The sequence below is a fragment of the Protopterus annectens genome, chromosome 11.part0 (assembly GCF_019279795.1).
Source record: "Protopterus annectens isolate FY-2018-M chromosome 11.part0, PAN1.0, whole genome shotgun sequence".
NCBI classification, from domain to species: Eukaryota; Metazoa; Chordata; order Ceratodontiformes; family Protopteridae; genus Protopterus; species Protopterus annectens.
Genome location: NC_056745.1, coordinates 485,574,032 through 485,600,038, shown reverse-complemented (window position 1 = coordinate 485,600,038; position 26,007 = coordinate 485,574,032). Strand labels below are relative to the sequence as shown.

The following is a 26,007-nucleotide window of genomic DNA, read 5'->3' as shown; positions in this document are numbered from 1 at the left end:
GTTTCTGAGTGAGAGAAAAAAAGTTTATAGTACTGACTGGGATTTTACTCAGGAGCGTTACCCTGGAATTTCCCACATAAAAGCCCAAACTGGCACTTTCTGGGAAAAAAATGAGGGAGTCTCCCGTTAAAAAGCGGGAGATCCGACATGTACAGAGTAAATTGCTTAGATCCCCGGCAAGTCTAGCACAAGCAAGTTTTGCGCGCAGCTCACCGCCAGGACGGGGTATCATCTGTTTCACCCATCTGTTCTCTTTTTACTTCATCGGCTAATTAGAGGACGCGACTCGGTGACAAGCGGAGACCCCACAAATTACCCCCTTAATTAGCTTCCCCAGGTACAAAAGGTAGAAGAGGTGGACTTCCCAAATCAGAGAGTTAGAAGAGACCCGCCGCTAGTAGCGCCAACTTCCAAAGAGAATTTCTCTCCCTCTATAGCCGATTGGCCAGTTCCATATAGAACGCCCCCGAGCTGCCTTTCGCTGATTGGATGCTGTACGAAATCTTTTCCAGGGCGCCAGAATAGAAGCTTTAGCGGGTTGTATCTATAGCTAGATGTTGTAGAACAAGTTGTGAACGGCTCGTAGCAGCAGAGGTGGCGGGGATAACTGTAGCTACAGGTTAGAAAGTAATGCAGCTGATCCAACTTGTATTATTTTTTTATTATATCAGTTATAGATGCCACACATAATTTAGTGACTGGGATGAGTTGTACATCACTGTGTACTATTCTACATTTTACAAGAAGTTGAATTTGAAGTACAGGAGGTAAGTGACGTGTACGTTTTTAATACTATGTTATAATCGCAGCGATCTCTAGTATAAAAATGATACTGGTATGCATAATTCTATGTATGTTTGTAGAGTTTCAGACTTTAGTGTAACTGTTATAAAGGGGCGGCGAAGAGTGGGTACATCATTAAAATAAAATACAGTAGCAATTTTAATGAGCATGTACTTGCCTTAAGTTTACATATTTACAATTTTTGTGAGATATTAGCTGTTTTTTTTTTTTAATATGTTTTGCTGTGGAAATAATTGGTGGTGGTCTTGGAGGGGTGAGGGCAGAGGTGAACTTGTACAAGGCACAGTTTACTTTCTGTGTTTTGAGTGACTGTTCTGTCTAAATGAAACAATTATTTAATACTTATACTTTGCTTAGAGTTTTCCCGGGGAGCACCTTATATAAGTTTAAGGCCTCCAAAGGCGGAATTTTCATTTCGTCTTTGCGCCAAAATTAACTGACCCCTGCAGTCCAACGCAGCCACTACTATAGCTATAGTTAATATAACTAAGTAGAAGACGGAAACTTTTGAAGTGATTGGGGCACGCATTCTGGCAGTGTTTATCACGTATTCTGACAACTTTGGGTATATATGAATTTTTAACTCACCACATACAAACATGGTAATCGCGTATGCTTGATGTATTTTTAATCTGGAGATATTATGGAATGCAATACGTCTGTCATTTTTAACTTTTAGATGGACGTGGACTGTCTAGCACTAAAGGATCTCAACACGAAGAAGTTGAGATTAGAACTACCAGAAAACGAAGGCAGAAATGCGCAGAAGGTAAGATGAGTTCTTCTACTGGAATGCGATTGTGTATTTTATTATTGGATTTAATGCATAAAACTTCTGCTTGGTCGTGGAAACTAACAGCTGTGTTTAGAGCACTTACCCAACTTCCTTTTCAGAATCTGCTTTAAGTAATGGGATGTGTTTTGACTTGTCAGAGAATGATCTGGTTATGGCTACTCTGTGGGGTTTGAATATGATGTTTGACCCACTCAGTAGCAACATTGTTGCCAGGAATATGTTTGGCACTGTCACTGGGGAAGACTGCTGTGGCAATCTTACCATCACCTCTGGTGTTGCTATGGGCACAGAGAAACTGATATGACAACAAGGAGGTATGCTCAGAACCCAGAAAATTCAAATTAGTAAAATTGTGCACATATTTTATTTGATATTGTTTCTGTCTTTGTTTACATTTAGAGTAGCAACTTGCATGACAGTGAAGCAACTGCAGAACAGCTTTTATGGCAGTGAAGCAAAATGCAGCTGTTTATTGTAGGAAAACAAGTCCTATTCAATTTTATGGTATCCAAATATGCTATGAATTTATTTGGTTGTATCATGCTTGTTGCTCTGTCATCTGCAGTATGATACAGTACTCTGATCATGTGAAGGTTATCTTCAGCTTTATGAGCTGCAGTGTACCTTCAGGTATGGCAGCGGCTAATGCGTGCCAACCAAAATCTGAAGAAAGCGGGATTCCCTTTTTTCTTTTGACCACGTGGTTAGGTTAATTTGTCAGTGTAAATTCATAGTTGTTGGATAAAGTAATGTACACCTGCATGCACAGCTCGTTCAAATCTGCTTTGCATATCTTATCATACAATATGCTAATATTCCCCTCTGAGTGGGTTAAAAATGATTTAAAATTCCATTTTGTATGGGTTCTTCCTGTAATATAGTAGTCTGAACTTATGTTCAGTGACCATGAATGCATGCACAGTTTATTAGACCATGCATTCAATGTCTAAACATGAGTGCATTCATATTCCTCCTTTCAATGAGCTAAAATTATTTAAAATGTAATCCTTTCATGCATGTTTTCATACTCCTATTCAGTGACCATGAAATTGTGCAGCACTTGCTATGCTATTGACAGGTCTTCACTTCTGTATTCTGACCATATAGTGGACATCTGAGCCTTCTTTTTCTCTCCATTTCTTCTCATAAGGATTCCTCATCCTCAAAAAAAAAATCTGGTGTACTGGGACATTAAATAATTTAAATTTTTTTTTTTTTTTACCTTGGTAGTTTGGATTACTTGGACTTTCCTGGTGACCAGTGTGCCTGACTCTTCTGGTTTCTTCCTCATTGTACTATATGGCTGCAATACGCATAGCAGTGACTAGATAACATTCTATTAGTGATGCATCATTATAGGTTCATACTAGGCTATCTGCCCTAGGGCATTTATAAGCCTAGCCAGAATGTGTTTGGCTTTCGCCACCCATTTTAAATTTATTTTGCTCTGCCCTTTTTCGAGGTTAGTATACTGTACCTCTGTCTAACAGTGGCACAGAAGTGATACCCGGGGTAAACCTACGATCTCCCATCCACTCATCAAGATTCCTCTTGAAGAGAGTCAGTGAAGGACTCTGACTAACCTGGACTGGGATTTTATTCCAGAGTGAAGGGAGCCTCTGGGGTATGAATCTGTCCCTCCAGCATGTCCTATTTATTTCAGTGCTGAGGTTCAAGTCTCTCGAGCGCATAGCTCGATGGGATTTGGATTTTCTGAGGTGCAGCATGCCCATTAATTCCGGGTTGGACATGGCTTTATACGTCAGGCACAGATCGCCTCTGAACAGGTGGTATGCCACTGAGTAGAGCTGGAGTTTCTTTAGGATTTCATTTACTACCCACGTCTGTATAAAAATTAGTGGTCACAATTAGTTTTGCTTGAAAAGAGTTGTTTCTTGTGAGGAGCTGTTCGTTTTTATTCTGTGTCCAGCTTTGAGTTGCAAGATTTACCATTCTTTTGGACTCTGGGCTAGCTGATAATACCTATATGATTATTAAATTTCTCTAGAGTAAATAGTTTGCACCCAGTATAGCCTCTGCATCTTGCTCAGATGACATTTTCACAATAAACTACACTGTGGTGATGGAGGTCCTTTTCGTTCCTTAGCCCCCCCCCAAAAAATCTGGCACCCTGTCTCCTTTGAGAACCCACACAGTCTATAAAACTGTTCATCATTCACCTGATAAGCTTCCCTTCCTGATGCTCAAAATATTGTTTCCCCCAGACCCAGTTCTGACATCTTGCGCTTAACTTTTCTAACTTTATCAAGCTGTAATAACTCATAAACCCTTCCTGCTTCATTCCATCATCAACACCCAACCGACATGGAACCAATAGGATCTTCCTGGATTGCAGACTGTGTGTGTGTGTGTGTGCGCTACTTGTATTTGCAAAAGATTGTATTATGTAATTTTCTCTATTTGCAAGACAGTATATGTTAAGTAGCACATCTTAAAGTGCTTACATCATTTATATGGGAGCACTAGCTACATCCAAAATTAAAGCATTCTAGTAATTTGAATCTGGGCAAATGTGCTTTGCTGTTGTGATGACAGCATATTCATAGCAGTTTGTGAAAATGCAGCTGAAAGACAATTTTTTTTCCAACAACGTTAAGTAAAAAAAAATAGCACAATTGCATCTTGTAAAAAGTGCCTGCCCTGTTTAAATGGGTATAACACAACAAGGTAAATTAATTCAGGAACTCATGATGCAGACACAGACAGTTCTGAGGAAGGAATACATGAGGCAGACAAAACAGTTCTTGTGGTTGTTTTATTCAGCAGGTAAGAAAGGGGGCAGGAAACAAGACAGGGAGTTCTGTGTGAACAAAATCTAGCTATGTATCATTGTAACACGAGAATGTGCAGGTTAGACTGCTTATTAAGAAAGGCAGTACCGATATGTGTATATTTATTTGAGACCGGATGCCAAAAAAAAATTGACCTTGAGAGCGAAGCTCAAGGTGTGAATCTTTGCATCCATGTCAGAAACTCATAATATGATCAGTGACATCAGGTCATAACTCTTGGTAGTGCACTGAGTTTTATTTACACTGTGTGCTACCAGTTACAAAATAAAAGTATTTTACCACCTTTTAAAGACAGAGAAAAAAGGCAGGAGCAGTTTTTAAATTCTATTTTTATTTAACTAAATTACTTAGTGGTGGTGCTGCAGTAGCATTATCGCCTCACAGTAAGACATCCTGTTTGATTCTCAGCTAGAGCGTCTTTGTGTGGAGACATGTGTGAATGGGCGTACCTTCGTTGAAGGTTGTGCGTCGGGGCCAGCAACTCAGCACGTAAAAATCTACTGCTAATCATTAGCGGACCGGAGTTCCACTATGGCGACCCCTAACCGGGAAAAGCCAAAAGACACAGCAACAACTTACAGACATACATCTGTTGATGGAACGAAAATATGAACAAAGTAATGTCAGGAGCAGTTAAAGTCTGTGAGACAGATGTAATAGTGCTTACAGGCTGTGTAACAGTGTTACAAACTTCTGAAGCATTGTTATGGTGGGGTCTCCCACTACAGAAGCATGTAATGAGTGTATTTTTGGAGAGTAATGACAGCAATCCATGCACTGCAAGTATATAATAGTACATGGAATAAACAATTCCTTGGTGGTGTGCTTTCTTAATGGTTACTTAAGATGTTCCTTGATAAATAACCTAACCTCAAAAGGTCAGGTTAAGTACTTCATGTAATTACTAACCAGTCATGGCATGTTCAGCTGCAGCCCACCTATTTCATGTACCTTATTGTGCCTATCTTACTGTGCAGAGCAGCAGAAATAAATCCATCCTCCACTCCTTTTTTCAGAAATGTTTCTATTTTGTTTTGATTTTGACTTTTCAGCTAAGAGTTTGTGTATTAACAGTGCCCCTCCCACCCATACAAACACATGTACATGGTCACACAGTTTCAGTATTTTGAAGCACCGAAGGAGACCATTTTGGAGGGGGGGGGGGGCAATACTGTGAAAAAATTTGCCAGCACTAATTATGTAATACGTCAGATACTACGGTCTTTTAATAGTTGCCCCTACGACATCAAATAATTCTCATGGCTTTTAACATTGCACATTTCATTTTCAAGCTTGGGGATACTGCCATTTAATCACTATTAAATTTGTATTAACATACTTTGTATGGTTTTGATATTTATTGATTTGTTTGTGTCTGGTGTGGTGGTGCTCCTCTTCTACAGGAATGTTAAGGCTACCTAGACTCCTTCTGCACTTGTTTTTAGTCATATTTAATTGCATTTAACTGTTTGGTCTAACATTGCTACATACTCGTGTGCTAGCTTGCACTGCATTTGAATTGTTTTTACTGCTGTTTTAGCTACTTTTCTGTGTGTGTGTGTGTGTGTGTGTGTGTGTGTGTGTGTGTGTGTAATATATAATCTATATAAAAAAATACCTTTCCTGTAACTATTGTAGTCCAGATTCAGATTTGCTGTATCCAGGACTGTATGTAAGCTTCTGAGCGCCCCCCCCCCCTGTATGTAAGCTTCTGAGCCCCCCCCAAGCTTTCTGTGTTGGAGGGAAGCCTTCTAGCTTATCGGTGGTAAGCACTAGGTAACCTGTAACTATTGTAGTCCAGATTCAGATTTGCTGTATCCAGGACTGTGTGTAAACTTCTGAGTCCCCCCAAGCTTTCTGTGTTGGAGGGAAGCCTTCTAGCTTCTCACTAACTACCACATAAGGAGTGGTTCTGGCCCAGAAATTGTAGTTATTGGCCGTTTGGGCAGTTTTTCCATATCTCTCAACTTTCTGATTTAAAAAGCTTGCATTTGCACCCCCCCCCTTCCTGTAACTAGTTTAGTCTAGATACAGAGTCTTCGTTTTAGCACTTGAATTTGCTTATTCGTGATCAGCACTTGTTCAGAACTTGTAAGCACTAAATAACCTACTAATTACTACAGCACTCAACCTTCCTCATTACCTAGCGGAAAATATTTTGGTACTTACTTTCCTCACTTGCTTAGAGAAAAACAGCTCTTGTACTGGCTTTCCTCACTTATCTAGAGGAAAATAGTTTTTTATTCAGGCATGTCCAAGGGTCCGCTCCCAGTGTTCTCTCCTGTCTATCTGATGAATCTGGGCATCTTGTGGCAATTTAGAAATTGCCTCGTGTACACGGACAACCCTCTCCTCCTACCACCCAACACTACAACCTGTGAGAGATGCACTTATCTAGCCAAACTGGAGGTAAAGCGCTCTCCATCAAGACTGAACTTGACAGTCAATAGGAGAAGGTAAATACTTGCACCACACTCATCACATAGTCTCGCTAAATCTACACCACCAAAATCCACACATAGTAACAAAAACATTTGCGGAGGCTCTCCATAATAATCTGTCTAACCAACAGAGACCTCCAAAGCAGAAACGCAAGCAACCTCCATCCCCCAACACAACCCAAATGACACATAGCCCGCAGACTCGGTGTGCCACTCGACCACAGCCAATAAGGCAAAAACAAGGTACCCAACACACTAGTCATAGGTGACTCTATAGTCTGGCACACTGTTGTCCCACTCATCAGGCTAAACAAGGAGAAGGTTACTGTCAGCTGCCTGTTGGGTGCCAGGATCCGCCACATAACCCACACACTCCAGTCACTCCAAGTAGAAATAAGAGTCTGTCATTGCCCATGTTGGTGTGAATGACCTGAGACGTACCTCCCTGGACTACGAGACATGGAAGAGCTCTCCGATCTTGTAGCCCAGTCAGGTATGACCCTAGCCCTAAGTAGCATTCTGCCATCACCCAGAATGATGCCGCAGTACAAGGACAAAATGATTGACTAAGCTTCTGGTGCCATTCTAAAGGGATCCAATAACTGTCTGCCTGGGATGATATGGTCGACAGACCACAATGCTTTGCCAGAGATGGCCTGCACCTGTCACCCCTGGGATTCTGGATACTGGCTAAGGTTCTCACCGCCCCTATAGTGCCTTTTTTAGGCAAGGTTCAAATGACAAATTCACCGCCATAATAGGAACTGACAAGCAAAAACTGAGGGTGATGCTACTCTATGTTAGAAGTCTAAATCTCAAAATGCACTCACTCGAGGCACTCCTTAAAATGGAGAACATCGATTATCTGTTCAGTGACTTGAGACCTGGTTCAAGGCTCCAGAGAGCACCCCTGCACTACCAGATTATAACTCATACCATACTTTTCAGCCGTGTAACCTGGACCGGAACACCAAAGGCGGAGGGCTGTCCATATTCATTAAGGATATCCACACCTCCAGGCTAGTTGCTCAACATAATGCAGCCAAGGTTATACAAGTGCAACTAACTGGGCAAAACTGCAATCCAAATTATAGCTTGCTGCAGATCACCCACCATGCCCCAGGATTCCCACTTCTCTTTTCTTGATGTACTGGAAAATATTGTGGTTCAACCAAACACCCTAATAATGGGCGATTTCAACTACCCCACCATTAACTGGGAAAACTACTCGCGTACCAACTCCTTCGTTCAACACTTTCTCTGGAATTCATAAACTCCAATGCCCTGGATCAACTTATCCACACCCCCACCAGGGGCACCAGTATCCTAGTTCTAGTCATTACCAACATGTGACAGGTGTTCCACACCTGAAGTCAACGCCTCATTGGTCCGATCTGACCATAAGCTAATTACCCTAGATATCCACATCCTGCCCCCACCCACCATTAAGGAAACCATGGTAAAAAATTTCTCCAAAGCCAACTTCATGCTTCTTAAGACAGAAGTGGCAAACTTCATGACACCCATGCAAATGGGCAATATGTTTATGACTACTGAATCCTACACAGTTGCACTTTATAAGCACTTACATGAATGCATGGATCGTGCTATCCCAAACAGAACCAAGACGCTATCCTCCAAGACGCTATCCTCCAAAAACAATCTGGTGGTCCCCTGCCATAAACAAACTGTACAACAGAAGGAAGAAACTGATCCAAAAGAGAGTAAAATCCCATGAGTGGAGGTGCTCCCTGGTCAGCCTCAGTAAAAAGCTGCGATCCCTGATTAAAAAAAAAAAAAAAACTCCAAAGCTAGTTATGAAAATTGCCACTGATTCTAAAGACAAGTACAGCATTCTATAGCTATGTCAAGAATCTCAGTGGCAACACTCAGATCTGCTCTGAGTTACAGCACAATGGCACTAAATATACAGACCCACCTGATATTGCAAACATCCTGGCAGATAACTTTACCCCCCTCTCCCCCCCCCTAAAGAGCCCATCTCTATACCGGAAGAATGCAAAGTTCTTGTAATCACGGGTGCACAGGTAAAAAACACATTATCCAAAGCCAAGAACACAGCATCCATGGGACCAGACAACATCCCAGGCATCTGGAATTGTAGATAAACTCACTAAACTATGTATAAATCCCTATGTCATAAGATGTGCTGTCAGCTGGCTCACGACAGAACCCACACTGTGAAAGTAGCAGACTCCAAATCCGACTTCAGACCAGTGACAAGTGGAGTACCACAGGGTTCAGTCCTGGGTCCTCTCCTGTTACACAGAAGGTCTTTAGCTAATGAAGTTCGCAGATGACTGCAAACTAGGAGCCATAATCGAAACTCCTAACAATGTGGACATCCTACAAAAGGGCCTCACTGAGACAGATGCCTGGTGTCAAAGCCATGGCCTCAAGCTCAATGCCAAAAAGTGCATTGTCATCCCCTTTGGTAAAAACTCTGTACCCATAAACTACAACATGGGCGGTAGTATACTTAAACACCGAAAGTGTGATGACCTTGGGACCCAGGTGGACAGTAGTCTCTCCTTTGATAATCACATCACCACAGTAGTCAGGAAATCCTTCTACATGGTACACTTCATCACAAAAGGTTTCTAATCCAGAAAAAAGAGGTCATTGTTCCCCTCTCATCACTCATTAGAACCACTATAGAGTACAACGCCCCTTTTGGTATGTACCTCACAAGACCTCTACAACTGGAAAGGCCGCAGAAATACCTCACAGAGGATTACCGGCCTCAAACAGATGCCCTACACAGACTGTCTCAAAAAACCTCCAGCTTTTCTCTGTCGCATGTCGTCTACTCAAAGGTGATCTCTGCCTAACATACAAAGCTATGTCAAACCCAAAGCTGTTGGACATGCTCCACTTAAATCCCAATCCCTCCGAGCTACACGCTCTAGGGACCTAAACCTTGTCACCACAATAAACAGAACATGCCGGAGGGATAGATTCCTGTCCCAGAGACTTTCCATACTCTGGAATAAACTACCTATCTATATCAAACAAAGCTCCTCATTAGCACTCTTCAAGAAAAATCTTGATTGGATGGTAAATAGGAAATTCACCCTGGGGATGACCTCTGTGGCTCTGCTCAACAGTGGCACAGGAAAATAATTTTCTTGGGTGGCAAAAGCCAGGGTACCTTTTTGGCTGGGCTTGTATAGGCCACAGGGCCGATAGCCTAGTCCCTACCTATGAACCTACACTTTTTGTGTGGTTTGTTTGTGTGCTTTACTTCTGTAAAATGTAGCTGCAGCTTATGTTCCCTTCTGTGTTGCAGAATTTACTTTCTTAGTTGCAGCTTATGTTCCCTTTTGTGTTGCAGAATTTACTTTCTTAGTTGTAGTTTAAGTCAACAAATCTGCAGGATATGGTGATGCGTCCAAAATGTAGTTATGCTTGAAAGGATGTCTGTATGAAACTTATTTGTGGGGAGTGAAAAGTATTTTATTTTTTTAGTGTCTCTTTGGGGTCTTCACCTCTGGGGAACTGGGAAGGGAGGTTTCCCCTCAAGTCAGTAACGGAAAGCTTTGTCTTTGGAGGGGCAAGCTAGCTAGGTGGGAGGTTAAGGTAGCAGAGGAGTAATGTGGATCACAGGAATCAAAACATCTCAACAGAAAAAGTAATTTCCAGTAATATGATTCTTTAGACACATTTCTCTTTTAGAATAAGGAGGTATCTCCATTTTTTTCTCCTTTTCCTCAGCTTGTCCTGTTTTGTCTTCTGTTTAGCTTTTGAATTTAGAGCAGAAAAAATGTCTTGGCAGCTAAAAGTAATTTTTCTGCAGTTTTTATGGGAATGTATGTGTGATCAGCTCAGTTTACAGAAGAGTTTGCTTTCAAACTAAGATTTTGCAGTATGACTGTCAGCATTCTTGTGGTTCAGAATGACAGGCTGCTGATGAGGAAAATACTGCATTTTTATCAAGAGCATGTGAGGCCAGTGTTCTGGACAAGGTAGTTCTGTTCATCACCCCACTTTTGTCAATGAAATCCTCCTGTGGATTTTTGTAGTTTCAGGAACTTTATCACATCCTTCAGTCTAACCCGTCTGTCACGGCTCCTGTCTGCATACTGTTCTTGTGTGAATTTGGTCAGGGTTCAGGGGCATTATTCACCATTGCTTAGGAGCTGGACACCAAACTTTTATTGCTTGTGTTTAAAGATATGCTTTTCATAAGGTTTTGCATACGATGAGCACTACAAATGAGTTTAGACACTGCCACAGCAGTGTAAGCAAATATGTCCATATACTGCCCTGATGGCTGTGCATCTTTGTGTCCTGCTACGTTCTCTGGGATTCGCAGAGGTCCACCTAACAAGAAAACAGAACATTGATTTGTTTGGTGAGGGGGTGGCTGCTGAATCTAAAGGTCTTCGTTTTACCATGGGACTGGTTTGCATTAGCATTCAGGGGGTTGGATGTGAGGTCAGTGTTATGTGGAAAGGCCTTGTTTGGTCTGCTATGCTAATTTCCATCAAGGGTGTTGGTAAAGTTAAATGAGGGAATGGTCTGATTCTGGAAACGTCGAGATGGTCAAGGCAGGCATGACTGTGTTGGAGCTTGTACAGGGGCCTTGATTGCCATGAAGTTGCAGCAATATGTTATCCATACAATGCAAAGTCCATCATCCTGCCCTTCAAACTTCATTTGATTGTAGGGTTGTTGAGTGTGCAGTCCCCTGAGAAGGGACCTTACTTTTAATTTCTTTAAATGTTTTGGTTTTCTAATACCATGGGCCCTATTCCAGAGTCAAGGAAGGGTCTTTGCAGGTGCTGAGAAGGCCCACTTCTGGCAAACAATGTACCCAGAGTTGCTTCATTCTGCAGTTCATACAGGTTTACATGTATTGATAGCATATTTAAGTACAGTTGTAAATACTATGGGAGCTTGCTGGGCATGGACCAGATTTTGCAAAGGAACTGTCAGCTAAGCAGACGAAAGATTTCCGCACTGGTGGTGGAAGGAAGGCTTTCCTGAGCAGGTGAATTTGTAGTATTTGGTTCATTAGTCTCAAAATGTGTTTGTGTTCTGTGGCATTCAGAAATTTCCATGATTAAATGCTTGTCAGTGGACCTTTGTTTGGATTCTTGTCCTACGGTGACAGTCTTCCTTAAAAATGCTTACACTGTGGCTGACCTAGATTGGATTAGCTTTATGTTGCAGAGATTGAGAACTCTTTGAATTAATATTATTATGGTTAAGAAAATTGTAATTTTTGTGGCAGTTACTTTAGCTAGGAGGGTGTGGGACAACTACAAGCTTTCATATGGGCATGGTTGTGGTGGCTTGTCTACCAAGCCATTTGTTTTTTTATCAGATCTTCGTTCATATCTTCAGACAGATAATACCAAGAGTCCTTAAACAGCCTTAATTAATGAGCGTAGACAGCTGGACTGGCAAAAATGTATTCAATCCAATTATAACTTGTTAGAAGGTTAATGTGTGATGTGTGCAGGAGTTTGGGGCAGAAGGAAAGTATGGGGCTATATGTGGTCTCCATACATCTGGTTTGCATAAGCCTGACAGTTTGTCAAAATATAGTTTCTGATACTTCATATTCCATTTGCTGAAGTGTGTCTCTCTCTCTCTCTCTCTCTCTCTCCCTTTTAAGGAGAATATATTTTTCGATCTCTCCAGGCTGACTCCCAAAACGCCAATGAAGAATGAAACTATGCCTATAGACCTGTCAAAACAGAAGGGATGCACCCCTGAAAGGAATCCTGTTACTCCGAATCCACCAGCAGAAGTACCCCTCTCTGATCCTTGGACACCTACAGCTAACCTGAAAATGCTCATTAGTGCTGCTAGCCCTGATATACGGGACAGGGAGAAGAAAAAGGAGCTTTTTAGACCAATTGAGAATGACCGGAAGGAGGACTGCTTATGTGATGCATACCAGGTAATGAAAATGACCTGAAATCTTTGTGGCTGCATTATGTTATCTGCTTGCTGTATGAATCAAAAATAGGCAACGTGTTCAGTCCTTCACTCTTAAACATGCATGTATACATACACGTGGGAAAAGTGCATTGGGCTGAGCCTTGTTGCCAGCTGTGACAATAGTACAGAAATATTGTGGGTGGAGGGGCATACTTCTGTTACTCTTGTCAAAGATTCTAATGCATATTATTTTTAAACTGGTATACTAAGAGGAGGATATAGATCATAAGGTCACAATAGTTTCAAGTCAAATAATTCATTAAATCCTCCATTTAACATTATATTCTGACTTTTTTTATTTGTACATTGAACACAAGTTGAAGGAAACTTTACTGCTTTTGAAGGTTAAAAACCTAGTGAATTAATGATTGTCGAGAGGACATCTGGTTCTCCTGCATCAGATTCTTTAAGGAAGTATCTCCATTTGGATGGGGTCAGCACAGTCACATTATCCTCAAATGATCAAAATGTTCAAATAATCCTTCTAGTGATGCAGCATGGTGGTTCTGTAGATTCCTCAAAGCTCAAATCCAGGAGGGGGTGTTGTCAGCTCCGTCCCCACTTTGGATCCTTTCTTCCTCAACAGCTCAAATCTAAATGGGGGTGTTCAGCTCTATCCCCATTTGGATCCGTGAGCGTCCCTGCTCCGACCAGCAATTTTTTTGAGTCGTGGGATCCTAGGTGCCAGAGTCAGCGTTTGATCCGAGGAAGCTCCCATCCTCTACTCTGATGGCTACCCTGATCAGCTGTGCTCCAGTTTTGTCAGATCTGAGTGGGTCTCTGATCCGAAATGTCTGTCAGATCGGGGCGAGGGTTCGGTTCCAACTTTCTCAGATCCATCCCTTCCTCTCAGCTGTTCTGCCCTTGACAGCTTGGGTCCGATTCTGTCTGGAGACAACAGATCGGAGGTGGTTCCTGTTCATGCTTTTTCGGCTCTGAGGTAGATAGGAGTTTCTCCTCGTCCATCAGCTTTCCAGATTGTGGAGAGGGCTTTCTGTGCTCACAGAGAACCGACCTCTTTCTTGCCTCCAATCCTCCCCTTCATCCTTCACTGGATCTGAGTGCTGAACCCATCCTCTCTGTCCAGGGTCAGCCTGCCTTGAGGAACGTCCAACTTCTTCCGCCCGAGGTAGCTCCCCTTTCTTCAGATACCTTCCCTGAACACTCCACAGAGGACATTCCTAGGAGATTCTTAAGTAGAAAGGTGGCTGGTCGGCCTAACCTCTTCCTTCTGAAAAGTCTGTGTTCTTTGCTTTTGGGGCAGGCATGTCTACGTCTTGGGTGATGCCTCCTCCCGACAGACAAACTCATTGACTTAAGTTTCCCACCAGGCTTGGAAGGAGCCAGACACCATCAAATCAATCCCTAAATGCCCAGGCACAGTCCCTCTTTTGATGGCTTCTTGTTTGGGCCATCTATCAGAGACTTGCCCGCAGCGTGCAGGAAGGAAAAACTCTGCCATCAGGATCAAGTTTTTTCTGTCCCCTGCCACACCTTTTCCAGAAATCAGCAAGGTGATAAGACTTGATTTTGAAGGTCTCCAGGATCAATGCAGGAATTCTTCCTTCAGAAGCAAAGGATGATGTTTGAATGGTAGATGCTGCCCTAGAGGCAAAGGGGGTCTGTAGAATCAGGGCTTCAGAGAACCTTTCTCTGAAGGGTCCTATCAGAGCTCCTGGAGCGCTGTCTGGCTGTCCATCTGTGGCAGTTGGGGGGGGGGTCGCTGTTCCCTGCACCTACACACCTGGATCAATCTGACAACAAATTCCTGGGTGCTAAGTGTAATATCAGGGGTTATTATATTCCCTTTTCCCTTCTACCTCCAGTGGAACAAAACTCCCCGACATACCACCCAATAGGGAGGAGCATGAGATACTGGAAATTCAAAAATTTCAGCAAAAAACATCCTCAAATAGGTCCCAGCTGAACAAAGAAACAGGGGACCTAAGCCATTTTAGATCTGAGCAATCTGTCAATATGTGAAGTCAAGTTTCGGATGGTTATGGTTCAGTCCATTCTACTACTCTTGCTCAAGGATGATTGGATGTACTCTATCACAACAAAATGGACAGACGCTCCAGAAGTCATTTGTGCTTCAGGTTGGGAGCTAGTCATTACCAATTCCAGGCTCTGCCCTTTGGGCTCACCACAGCCCTCAGGGTGTTTACCAAATGAATGGCAGTAGTGACAGCTCACATGAGACTGAAAGAATTCCAGGTGTTTCTATATTTGGATGACTGGCTTCTAACTGCCCCAACCCTGCATCAGCTACTTCAGGCCAAGGACTCTCTATTCTAGATCTTCAGCTCCCTGGATATTATTGTACATCTTGCAAAATCCCCTCCTCTTAACTGGGGACATGATTAGAGTTCATTGGTGCCTTTCAAGATACAATATACCAGATAGCTTCTTTGTCTCCTCATTGCATGATGACCCTGAGAAACCAGGTATGGGATATAATTTCTTTAGGGTCTCTTGTCAGCAAGGCTTGCTCTTCAAGCTCTGGGCTCTGTCAGCTGCCATCTTCCTGGTATTCTTGGCAAGATTCTTTGTGAGTCCTCCAGTGGACTTTGGCTGTTAATAGGAACAGATAGTCTATTACCAGCAATTATCAAGTTAACTCCAATTTGCAGACTACTTCTTGAATGGTGGAATCATTCAGATGGCCTGTTCCTCGGCATGCTGTTACTTCCTCTTCCCCACAGCCACAGTGACCGCGTATGCTTCCCAGCTAGGTGGGGGGACATTTCGCGAGAAAGATGGTCAAAGGCACGTGTTCTTCCTCAGGGACCAGATTGTATATCCGTGTCCTAGAGATGCGTGGTTCTTCTAACACTGCAAGCCTTTCAGGACATCCTTCCCTTGGGGATGATTGTAGTACAAACCAATAACATGTCAGTCTGGTAAATGAACAAACGAGGAGGAACCTGTTCTTACCTGTTAAGGTCTGATATCTTCAGACTGCTTTCTAGCTGCAACATATACACTGGGGCAAACCACCATTCTAGCAGACAAACTCAGCAAGTCCAATCTGACCCCTCATGTGTGGTCCCTCAGTCGGTGGCAAATCTGATTTTCGGCTGTTGGGTCCAACCTTGCTGCAAACTTTGCTGGGCCAACCTTGTTGCAACCTCTTTGCTTCTCCCAAAACTAGTGCAGCAAGTACTTTGCGCTAATCCTTCTGTCATGGAGTCCCTGAGGGGTGCTGTGGTTCGCGATTGGCCCTCCAGTCTCCTTTATGCCTATCCCCCCACCATTGTTGAACCTGAAGTTTCTGCAAAAAGCCAGAAGGCTGAAGAGTTCAGTAATCCTCATTGCCCCTACAGGCCTCGTCTGGTATGGTTCCTCTTTTCTCTGGTCTCATCTGAAATATCCCCCATGGATTCTGGAGCCCAGACTGGACCCCCCTCTCTCATCCATCAGGGAATCAACATCCCAGTCTACTCGCCCTCAAACTGACTGCTTGGTATCTCCTTTTCCAGAAATTCTACAAATTACTTGCACAAGTATGGGAACTGTGAAATTATGCTGTGCTGCCATCCTGTTTTAAAAATGGTGGTTTATCTATGTGTTTATTTATATCTGTACCGTTTAGAATTTCTTCTGTTGTGTGCTGCTTTCACCCTGTTTTGAAAACTGTTTTTTAATGCACACAAGCTTGAAGTAATGAAGTGTACCAAAGCAAATGGAAAAGATTTGCCATTTAGGCTTCCAAAGAGAATAGCTATCCTTTCTCAGCACCGGTTTTAGCCATTCTTCTTCTTTCTTCATTTCTCAAGGAAGAGGCTAGTTTTTCCACAATAAAACTTCAGCTGGCAGCCATTTCCAGTTTTCATACAGGAGATGTTTGTCTCCCTTGCTATATCCAAATTGTGTAAAGGCTTGTATGAAAGTGATTTTTGTGTAGAACCCCAATAAAAGATCCTGTTCTGCTGTGGGATCTATTATTCTTCAAGGACTAACTCAAAAGACCTTTTGAACCAGCAACTGATTGTGAAATGAAATTCCTTTCTTGGAAAACATTTTTTTGGTAGCTGTCACATCAGTAAGAAGTATTTCCAAACTTCAGGCCTTGTCTTTTGAAACTGCCTTCTATGGTTCTATCTTCAGAGACAAAACAGTGCAGAGAGTCTAGCAGACTATTTTTTTTTTCTCACAAAACAATATTGGTCAAGCAGTCTCCAAAGTTACATTGGCTAAATGGATTACTGACCTGTATTTTACTAATTTATTCAAAAAATGGATTGAACTTTCCTAATCTAAAGCCTATCGTACTAGGTCTGTAGCTACGTCATCTGTTTTCGCCTCCAGAGCGTCGAATGACATTTGTGCTGCATCCACTTGGTCAAAAGACTTTGTGTCACATTATAAGTTGGACATTGTCTCCAGAGGTAGCTTCTTTTGGTTTGAAAATGCTCCAGCATATCCTTCCTTGAGAGTAATGTAGTTGGGGATTCTGACCCAACAACCAGGAAGATCAGGTTTCGAAGTTATGTACTTGCCATAACTTCATCTGTAGTGTCCATTTTCATTCTTCCTCACCTTCTTTGCCAGCCATCCCTCAACCTATTGGCTCCTAGAGAACCTATTGGGTTTATAGGAGCCTTTACATTCCTGCTTTGAGCTTCTGATTTTGTTTTGTCTATGCTGTCTCTTTACCTGGTAGGCAATAAGGCAGCAAACTCAATCGGAGGAAGTTAGAGAGTGTAGGACGTTATGGATAGAGGGAGGAGCTCGAGACAAGGATCCAAGTCTGAAAAAATGTGCGTGAGTTGGATGAGAGATTTAGATCCATAACCCAAGAGTGAGGAAGAATGAAAATGGACAACACAGAGGCCAAGTTATGGTAAGTGCATAACTTCTAAATCCTCTGAGCTTAGCCACACACACAAGCACACACACACACACACACAGCTTTTCTCCTTGTCAAAGGAAATTTTGTAAGGAAGGAGGTGCTCAAGCACCTTGGTCAATTCTGGTTGAGCAGGACCTCCTAGATAAAAGATGTGGTTCTGGAGGTTTATGCACATAGAGGTCAGTCATTACCAGCTCACAGCTTGTCCATCTGGACTCTCGTCTGCTATGGTATTGACTAAATATGTCTATAGATAGATTACAGATGAAGCAGAAACATTAGGGTCCAAAGAGTTTTTAATTGTACTGAGAGTAAGAGTCTGCATCAATAAACTAAGCAGAAACCTCAGGCTAGAGAAGATTAAAGTAGTTTTTAAATAACTGGACCTGGCATGAGGTCAGTCTGCATGATGTAAGGTTTGAGCTCAGTCAGTCAGCAGCAAGAGTTGTGCAGTGTGCAGAACTGGATAGAGGTGGTTCTGCTCTGTATTATAAGAGGGAGTAGGTAGAGTTGACAGGGTTTTCTAAGGGTTACTGAAGATAAATATGTTTTTCTTTGGTAAAATTGCAAATCTTTTTTTTTTTTTTCCTGCTAATTGCTTATAATTTTCGAAGGCATTCGATATGGTTGATCACCAACTTTTAATCCACACCCTGCAAACATTCTGTCTAGATAACTGGAGCCCTCCAATGGTTTCAATCCTACCTGAATGGTCGACAGCAGGCTGTCCTCTGGCAGAACAAACTCTCAAACCTTCTACCTATGAGTACCACAAGGCTCTATACTAGGGCCCTTGCTGTTCTCCATCTTCATTAACGACCTTTATACTGTCATCCCAAAAGTCAGCTGTATCCAATATGCTGATGACTCTACTCTGATTTGCTCAGCCACATCTCCAGTAGAGTTATGGTCAGCTTCCCAGACCACCTTTAATACAATAGAAAACTGGCTTTCTGAACATCGTCTGATCCTAAATCCCAAAAAAACTAAAATGCTGTTATTTTCACCAACGCGTAGGTCTACCGCTTTCACCTTTACCATAAAATCAAATGATGGCATAATAATCTCCCCTGACCCATCTACAAAACTATTAGGTGTCATCATAGACAATAATCTCAAATTTGACCTACATGTTAACCAAACTATCAAAACCATCAATAAAAACTAGGGTCACTTTACAGAATAAAAGCCTTCCTAACCCCTCCAGCTAAAATTGCCATAGCTCGCTCTCACCTTCTTTCAACCCTTCTGTATGCATCCCCTCTACTCTCGAATTTGAACAAGACTGTCCTTAAACTCTCAATTTGCTACAACCACATTGCCAGGTTTGCCACTGGGCTGCCTTTTAGGACACATCATTGCATCAATCTAAATCAGCTTGGTTGGCTTGAACTACCTAGCCTAATCCAGTATAAACAACTGATTATGGCCTATAAAATCCTCTATAATCCGGACAACACTCCTGCACTTAAATATTATCACCCCCTATAACAATCCTAGACCGCTTCGATCCTCTAACAAACTACTAATTCAGGCTAGCAAAATTAATAACACAGCCGGTGATTCTTTCTTTGCAAACTCTGTAAGTAGATCCTGGAACTCTCTTCCAGCTGATATTACCTTACTTTCCACCTTAGGTCAATTTAAAACTAGACTCAAACAATATTTGTCACTTAAATGGATATGTCAATGTATCAAGCCTGGCTAACTCTCTCTAGAATGTGTAAAAATCTGTTAACCAGTTTACTGTGTAATTTAATTTAATCCTGACTTGTGCTCAGGACTAACTTTAACCTGTGGACCTTGCTTAACTTGCTTACTTATGTAATCTCTGTAAATAGTCTGTTTGTAATATGTAATGCTGGTATTATGTAATGCTGGTATTATGTAATGCTGTATCTGCTTACCCTTGGAGCTTTTCTTCCCGGGCCTCCGCTGAAAATGGACATGCATCCAGTCGGACTATCCCGGTCAACAAATGTAAAATAAATAAATAATTTTGATAAAACTTTCAGGACATTGCTTGCTGCATGATCTCCTTACATTTGAAACCAATATCTAGAGGCTGCAGTTCTTCTCACTAACACTTGGATTGTATATTGTGTGGCATATTAAACACTTGGAGATTATATATTGTGTGGCTAATGAAACTTGCAACAAAGCCATCTGCCTGACTGTGGGGTACTGGGGATGTTTGGTACTGTATTGTGAGTTCCAAAAAGGGCAAATCAGAGTATCGAGGATAAAGAATGACCAGGAAAAAAAATAAATCTGTTAATATATCATGTGCAGCATGAACTGAGGTGTAGAATGTCTGTCACTGTGGCAGCGGTATGTTTACCAGCTCTTATAACAATTGATTTCACAGCATTGATGGGGCCTCTTAATTGTTTTCAGCACTATATGCGCAAGTTAAAGACTTGTCCAAATGGGAGTGTTAATGGTGCTAAACTCTTTCCTTTGTTTCCTTACCTTTCTCAACTACACAGCTTGCTTCAGTGTTCGTGGTTTGTTTACCTTTTAGCACTCTGAAATGTTCTCTCCTTTTAAACAGGAAGTTTCCCATTCAGCATTGTGCCACCCGTTTATTTTTTTGTTAGTATGTGCCAAAGCTCTTTTATAACACCAAATGTGAAACATGCTTACATTTGTGCATATGTATACAATATATACATCGCTTTAGTTTGTCTTGCACAATGTATAGCACTGGTGCCCTGCTTTTGCATTACATGTGCTACAGACCAACTTCCTATAAAGTTAGATTTGCTATGACCTTCCAAGTACTCCTGCCTGCCTTTTAGAGCTATCCTGAGAAAATTACCATGTGTTGTCTGCCCCCCCCCCCCCCCCCCACACACACACACACACACACTACTATTCAAGAGGTATTGTGTATATGTGTGAGTATTATGAGGCTGTCCATGCTGGTGCCTGGACTAGAACTCTGAGGGGGGAGGGGGCAACCTAATTTAATTTAATATTGATTATTTGATGGGAGGAAAGGAAGTGGGTGCTGCCAGCATATAACATTCATAACGGAAGTCTTCTTTCTGTTTGAGTAGAGCTATATTGCTTTGCTGGCCATCCAAGATAAAGTTCTTGTCCTTTTCCTGCATTTTTCTTATTAAGATTGCAATTACAGAAATTATTACCTAAGAAAATTATGAACACTGATAGGAATGCTGCAGTATTAACTGTTTATGAACCATAAGACCCATCTTAAGGTTTATCAGACTGTTAAGCTCCTTGAAAATTATAATATCTGAGCTTTGGCCGGCTAACATCTACCTGAAATCAACTGGATGTGTAAGTGATTTTAAGTACACTTTTTATCTGTTCTTTTTCATATAGTTCTGTATTTAATTTATTTATTTGTGTTTTTCACTGAATATTAACTCAACTGAAGTTGTGGCTGTCTCTCTACAGTTTGTTTCCCACACATCCTCCCTGTTCTTGTTTTGGTGTTAATGTTGGTGGCTTTGAAATTGCCCGCAACTCTTGTAGATTTGTATTTGGATATTTCTCCTGGGCCCATCTCATTTGCTCACTAAACTGAGTGCAGTGAGATCATATTCTGATTTCAGGCACTCCTACTGTGTACAAATAGAGCATTTGGGAAGGACAACCCCTGTAGCCTCTTAATCCTGCTCTGTTCCCTCCCTCAAAAAAAAAAAAAATATATATATATATATATATATATATATATATATATATATATATATAATTCAGCTGCTTTTACTGTAACTGTCTTAGTTGCTCTTCTGTGTGCTGTTATCTGTTCAGCCACTCTTGCTCTACACTTATTACTGCTTGTTAGCCTTCTAATTTACTGCCTTCTGCACTTGTTTTTTTAGTCATTTGTTAATTTAATTGCGTTTATTTGAACTGTATTTGCCGTAGTAGAGTTGAGTTGTGGTATTGTATGAGGAAGTCAGGAGTGTCAGAAGTATGTAAGAGTGGCACAGGATATGTACGAGGGTAGTGTGACAGCGGTGAGGTCTGCGGTGGGAGTGACGGATGCGTTTAAGGTGGAGGTGGTATTACATCAAGGTTCAGCTCTGAGCCCTTTATTTGTAATGGTGATGGACAGGTTGACAGACGAGATCAGACAGGAGTCCCCATGGACTATGATGTATGCAGATGACATTGTGATCTGTAGTGAGAGTAGGGAACAGGTAGAGGAGACCCTGGAGAGGTGGAGATATGCTCTAGAGAGAAGAGGAATGAAGGAAGGTCAGCAGGACTAAGACAGAATATATGTGTGTGAATGAGAGAGGATAGAGGAATGGTGAGGATGCAGGGAGTAGAGCTGGCGAATGTGGATGAGTTTAAATACTTGGGATCAATCATTCAGAGTAATGGTGAATGTGGAAGAGAGGTAAAGAAGAGAGTACAGGTAGGATGGAGTGGGTGGAGAGTGTCAGGAGTGATTTGTGACAGACTAATACCAGTAAGAGTGAAAGGGAAGGTCTACAAGAGGGTAGTGAGACCAGCTATGTTATATGGGATGGAGGCAGTGGCATTGACAAAAAGGCAGGAGTCAGAGCTTGACGTGGCAGAGTTGAAGATGTAAGCTTTGCACTGGGTGTGACACGGAAGGACAGGATTAGGCCCAGGTTGGAAGGTTTGGAGACCAAGCCAGAGAGGCAAGATTACGTTGGTTTGGATATGTGCTGAGGAGTGATGCGGAGTATATTGGGGAAAAAGATGCTAAGGATGAAGCTGCTGGGTAACAGGAAAGAGGAGGGCCTAAGATAAGATTTATGGATGTGATGAGAGAGGACATGCAGGTGGTTGGTGTGACAGAGCAAGATGCAGAGGACAGGAAAACATGGAAACAGTTTATCTGCTGTGGCGACCCCTGGCGGGAGCAGCCGAAAGAAGTAGATTTGCCGTAGTGTTGCTACACACTCTGGTGTGCTGGCCTGCACTGCAGTTTGAAAGCTTGTTTCCTGCCTTTCCTGTAACTAGTCAAGTCCAGATACAGACTTGCTGTATCCAGGACTGCTGGTAAGCTTCTGAGCTCCCCCAAGCCCTTCTGTGTTGGAGAGAAGCCTTCTAGCTTATCAGTGGGAGAGGTAAGCACTACACTAGGTAACCTATCTACCACAGGAGGGGTGGTTTCTGGCACAGAAATTATAGTTTATTGGCCGTTTGGGAAGCTTTTCCATCTCTTTTAGCCTTCTGATTTAAAAGCCAGTGTTTGTGCTTGTTTCTTGCCTTTCCTGTTACTAGTCTAGTCCAGGTACAGATTTGCTGTATCCAGAACTCTTTGTAAGCTTCTGAGCCCCCCAAGCCTTTCTGTGTTGGAGGGAAGCCTTCTAGCTTATCAGTGGGAGTGGTAAGCTATCACAAGAGGAGTGTTTCCTGGCCCAGAAATTGTAGCTATTGGCCGTTTGGGCAGTTTTTTCCATTTCTTTCAATGTTCTGGTTTAAAAGCTGCACTTGTGCTTGTTTCCCATCTTTCCTGTAACTGGCCTAGTCCAGATACAGAGTTGCTGTATCCAGGACTGTTGGTAAGCTTTTGAGCTCCGCAAGCCTATCAGTGGGTGTGGTAAGCACTAGGTAGCCTGTCTACCATGAGAGGAGAGGTTCTTGGCCCAGAAATTGTAGTTTATTGACCATTTGAATAGTTTGTCCATCTCTTTCAACTTTCTGGTTTAAAAGACCACATCTGTTTCCCATCTTTCCTGTAACTAACCTACTGGGTAGTACTAGAAAGCCTTAAACTGATAAAAGCCTTCCAGCTTAGAAGAGAGACTTATGATTTTTAAGTATCAGTTTTCTGTACTTTCTTGCTGTACTTAACTGTTCGCCTAAATGCAGATTTTCCAGTGTTTATTGTGATTTAAAAGCTTGTTTTTTTCCACATATTGCACTTATTTGACTGCCTGCACTTTTAAAAAGTTGTTTTTTGTTTAAATAATTTAACTGTTGTAGGCTACACACTAAAGTGCGATAGCCTTTTCTGATCATTTGTAGTAGTTTAAAGCTGTTTTTTAAGTGTATTTTTTACTGTGTTTGCTTTATCTTTTCAAAAAAAAAAAAAACAATTCCTTGTTTCCAACCTTTCTAAGCTAGTATAGTCCAGTTTTCAGGCTAGTGCTGAATTCGGGGCTGTGATACTAGTTTCCCTACTATAAAAAAATGCGTTTGCACAGTTTTGCGCACTGGGCAGCGCCAGTTAGCTATGGTTAAATTATTCCTGGCTCCATTAAGTCTCCCCTTCAGTTTTTCCCTTGAAACTAGTCTATCTCTCAACCCAAGCACTCAAAAAAGCATCCTACAGCCCAGCACTTGCTCAGACCTAATAGCAAGCTCTAATATACCCCGACACTGATTGCCCAGCAGGGCAAGCCTCTTTATTCACCCCTCACCAACCAAGTGACTAAGCAGCTCACCCTACTATTCAGGCATGACCAAAGGGCAATTCCAGGTGTACTCTGCAGTCCAGCTGGTGAATATGGGTATACTGAGGCAATGTTATAACTGCCTCATGTACACAGACAGCCCTCTCCTACCAGAAAACACTTGACATATGCAAGAGATGCAATTATATAGCCAAACTGGAAGCTAAGCTGTCTCCATCCAAGACTGGAACAAACACACTAGTAATAGGTGACTCTACAGTTGGGCACACTGATGTCCCACTCACTAGGCTGGACAAGCAGAAGGTTACTGTTAGCTGCCTGTCGGGAGCCAGAATCCACCACATAACACAAGCACTCGGGTCACTCCAGAACAAGTATAAATATGACTCTTGTCATTGTTCATGTTGAATGACCTGAGACGTACCTCCCTGGACTACATGAAAAGAGACGTGGAAGAGCTCTCTGATCATGTAGCCCAGGCTGGTATGACCCTGACCCCGAGTGGCATCCTGCCCTCACCAAGAATGATACCTCAGTGTAAAGAAAAAATGATCGCTTTCAACAATTGGCTAAGCTTCTGGTGTCATTCAAAGGGGATCCAGGCTGACAAGACACTGCATGCAAAACAACACGGTTTGTCGAGCAAGAGATGGCTTGCACCTGTCATCCCATCTCCATAAACAGCACAATTAACAAAAGTATGCTACTTAACGCCAGGATCTCAAAATGCACGCGCTCGAAGCACTCCTCAGTATGGAGAACGTCGACATCTGTGCAGTAACTGAAACCTGGTTCAAGACTCCAGATAACCCCAGCAGTACCGGGCTACAACTCATACCACACGTTTCGGCCACAGAACACTGACCGAAACACACACAGATTGGGTGTAGCCGTATTCATCAAGGATACCTACACCCCCAGGTTAGTGGTGCAGCATGATACCTCTGAGATCATCCGTGTGCAACTAACATCGGGCAAATCTGCAATGCAAATTGTGGCCTGCTACAGATCACCCTCAATTACCCAGGACCACCACTCCACCTTTCTGGAGACACTGGAAAACATGAAGGTCCTACCAAACACCCTGATACTGGGCGATTTTCAATTACCCTACCATTCACTGGGAAAACTACTAGAGCACCAACTCCCAGGCCCAGTGCTTCCTGGAATTCATCAACTCAAACGCTCTGGATCAGCTGGTAAACTCCCCTACCAGAGGTGAAAACATATTGGACCTGGTCATCACCAACATGGGCGACAACGGAAGTCGGCCCATCACTGGTTAGATCAGACCATAAACTAATCACTCTGGATGTCCACACCCCATCTAAGGAAACCACAGTAAAAAACTTTTCTAAAGCAAAAGGGTAACGCTGCCCAAGATGCAGAAACCTTTACAAATGCACTCTGAGCACCTACAAGGATGCATGGATCGTGCTATCCCTAGCAAAACCAAGACTCACTCCTCTAAGAGAAAGACACCAGTTTGGTGGACCCCTGCCATACACAGGCTATACAATAGAAGGAGGAAACTAGTTCAGAAAAAAAGCAAATCCCAAGAAGGAAAGACATCCCTGATCAGTATCTGTTAGAAGCTAAGGTCCCTCATGAAATCATCCAAGGCTAACTTCGAAAGAAAAATAGCCAAGGATTCAAAAGATAACCACAAAGCCTTTAGCTATGTTAATCTAAGTGACAACTCGCAGATATGTACTGAACTAGTGCAAAATAGCACAAAATATACTGAACCTACTGATATTGCCAACATCCCTGCAGATAGATTCTCTGCAAACTTCATCACCCCTCTCACCTCCAAAAGGGCCCACAACAATACCGGGGTAGTGTCCCAAATATCACAGATGCACAGGTGAAAACAGCCCTTTCAAAAGCCAAAAACACAGCGTCGATGGGACCAGATGATGTCCCAGGCTGCATCAGATGAACTAACCCCCCA

At 42.4% G+C, this 26,007-nt stretch overlaps 1 protein-coding gene across 1 annotated transcript in view; it reads left to right on the top strand.

Moving 5' to 3' along the window:
* The first annotated feature begins 236 nt into the window (after nt 1–236).
* Nucleotides 237–26,007, top strand: part of E2F7 (E2F transcription factor 7) — a 99,253-nt gene continuing 73,482 nt past the window's right edge. Inside the window, exons 1-3 of the mRNA XM_044087986.1 lie at nt 237–767; nt 1,484–1,573; nt 12,499–12,786. Of these exons, the coding sequence (XP_043943921.1) occupies nt 1,484–1,573; nt 12,499–12,786 (378 nt within the window). The 5' untranslated portion in view covers nt 237–767. The remainder of the gene's footprint in view (nt 768–1,483; nt 1,574–12,498; nt 12,787–26,007) is intronic.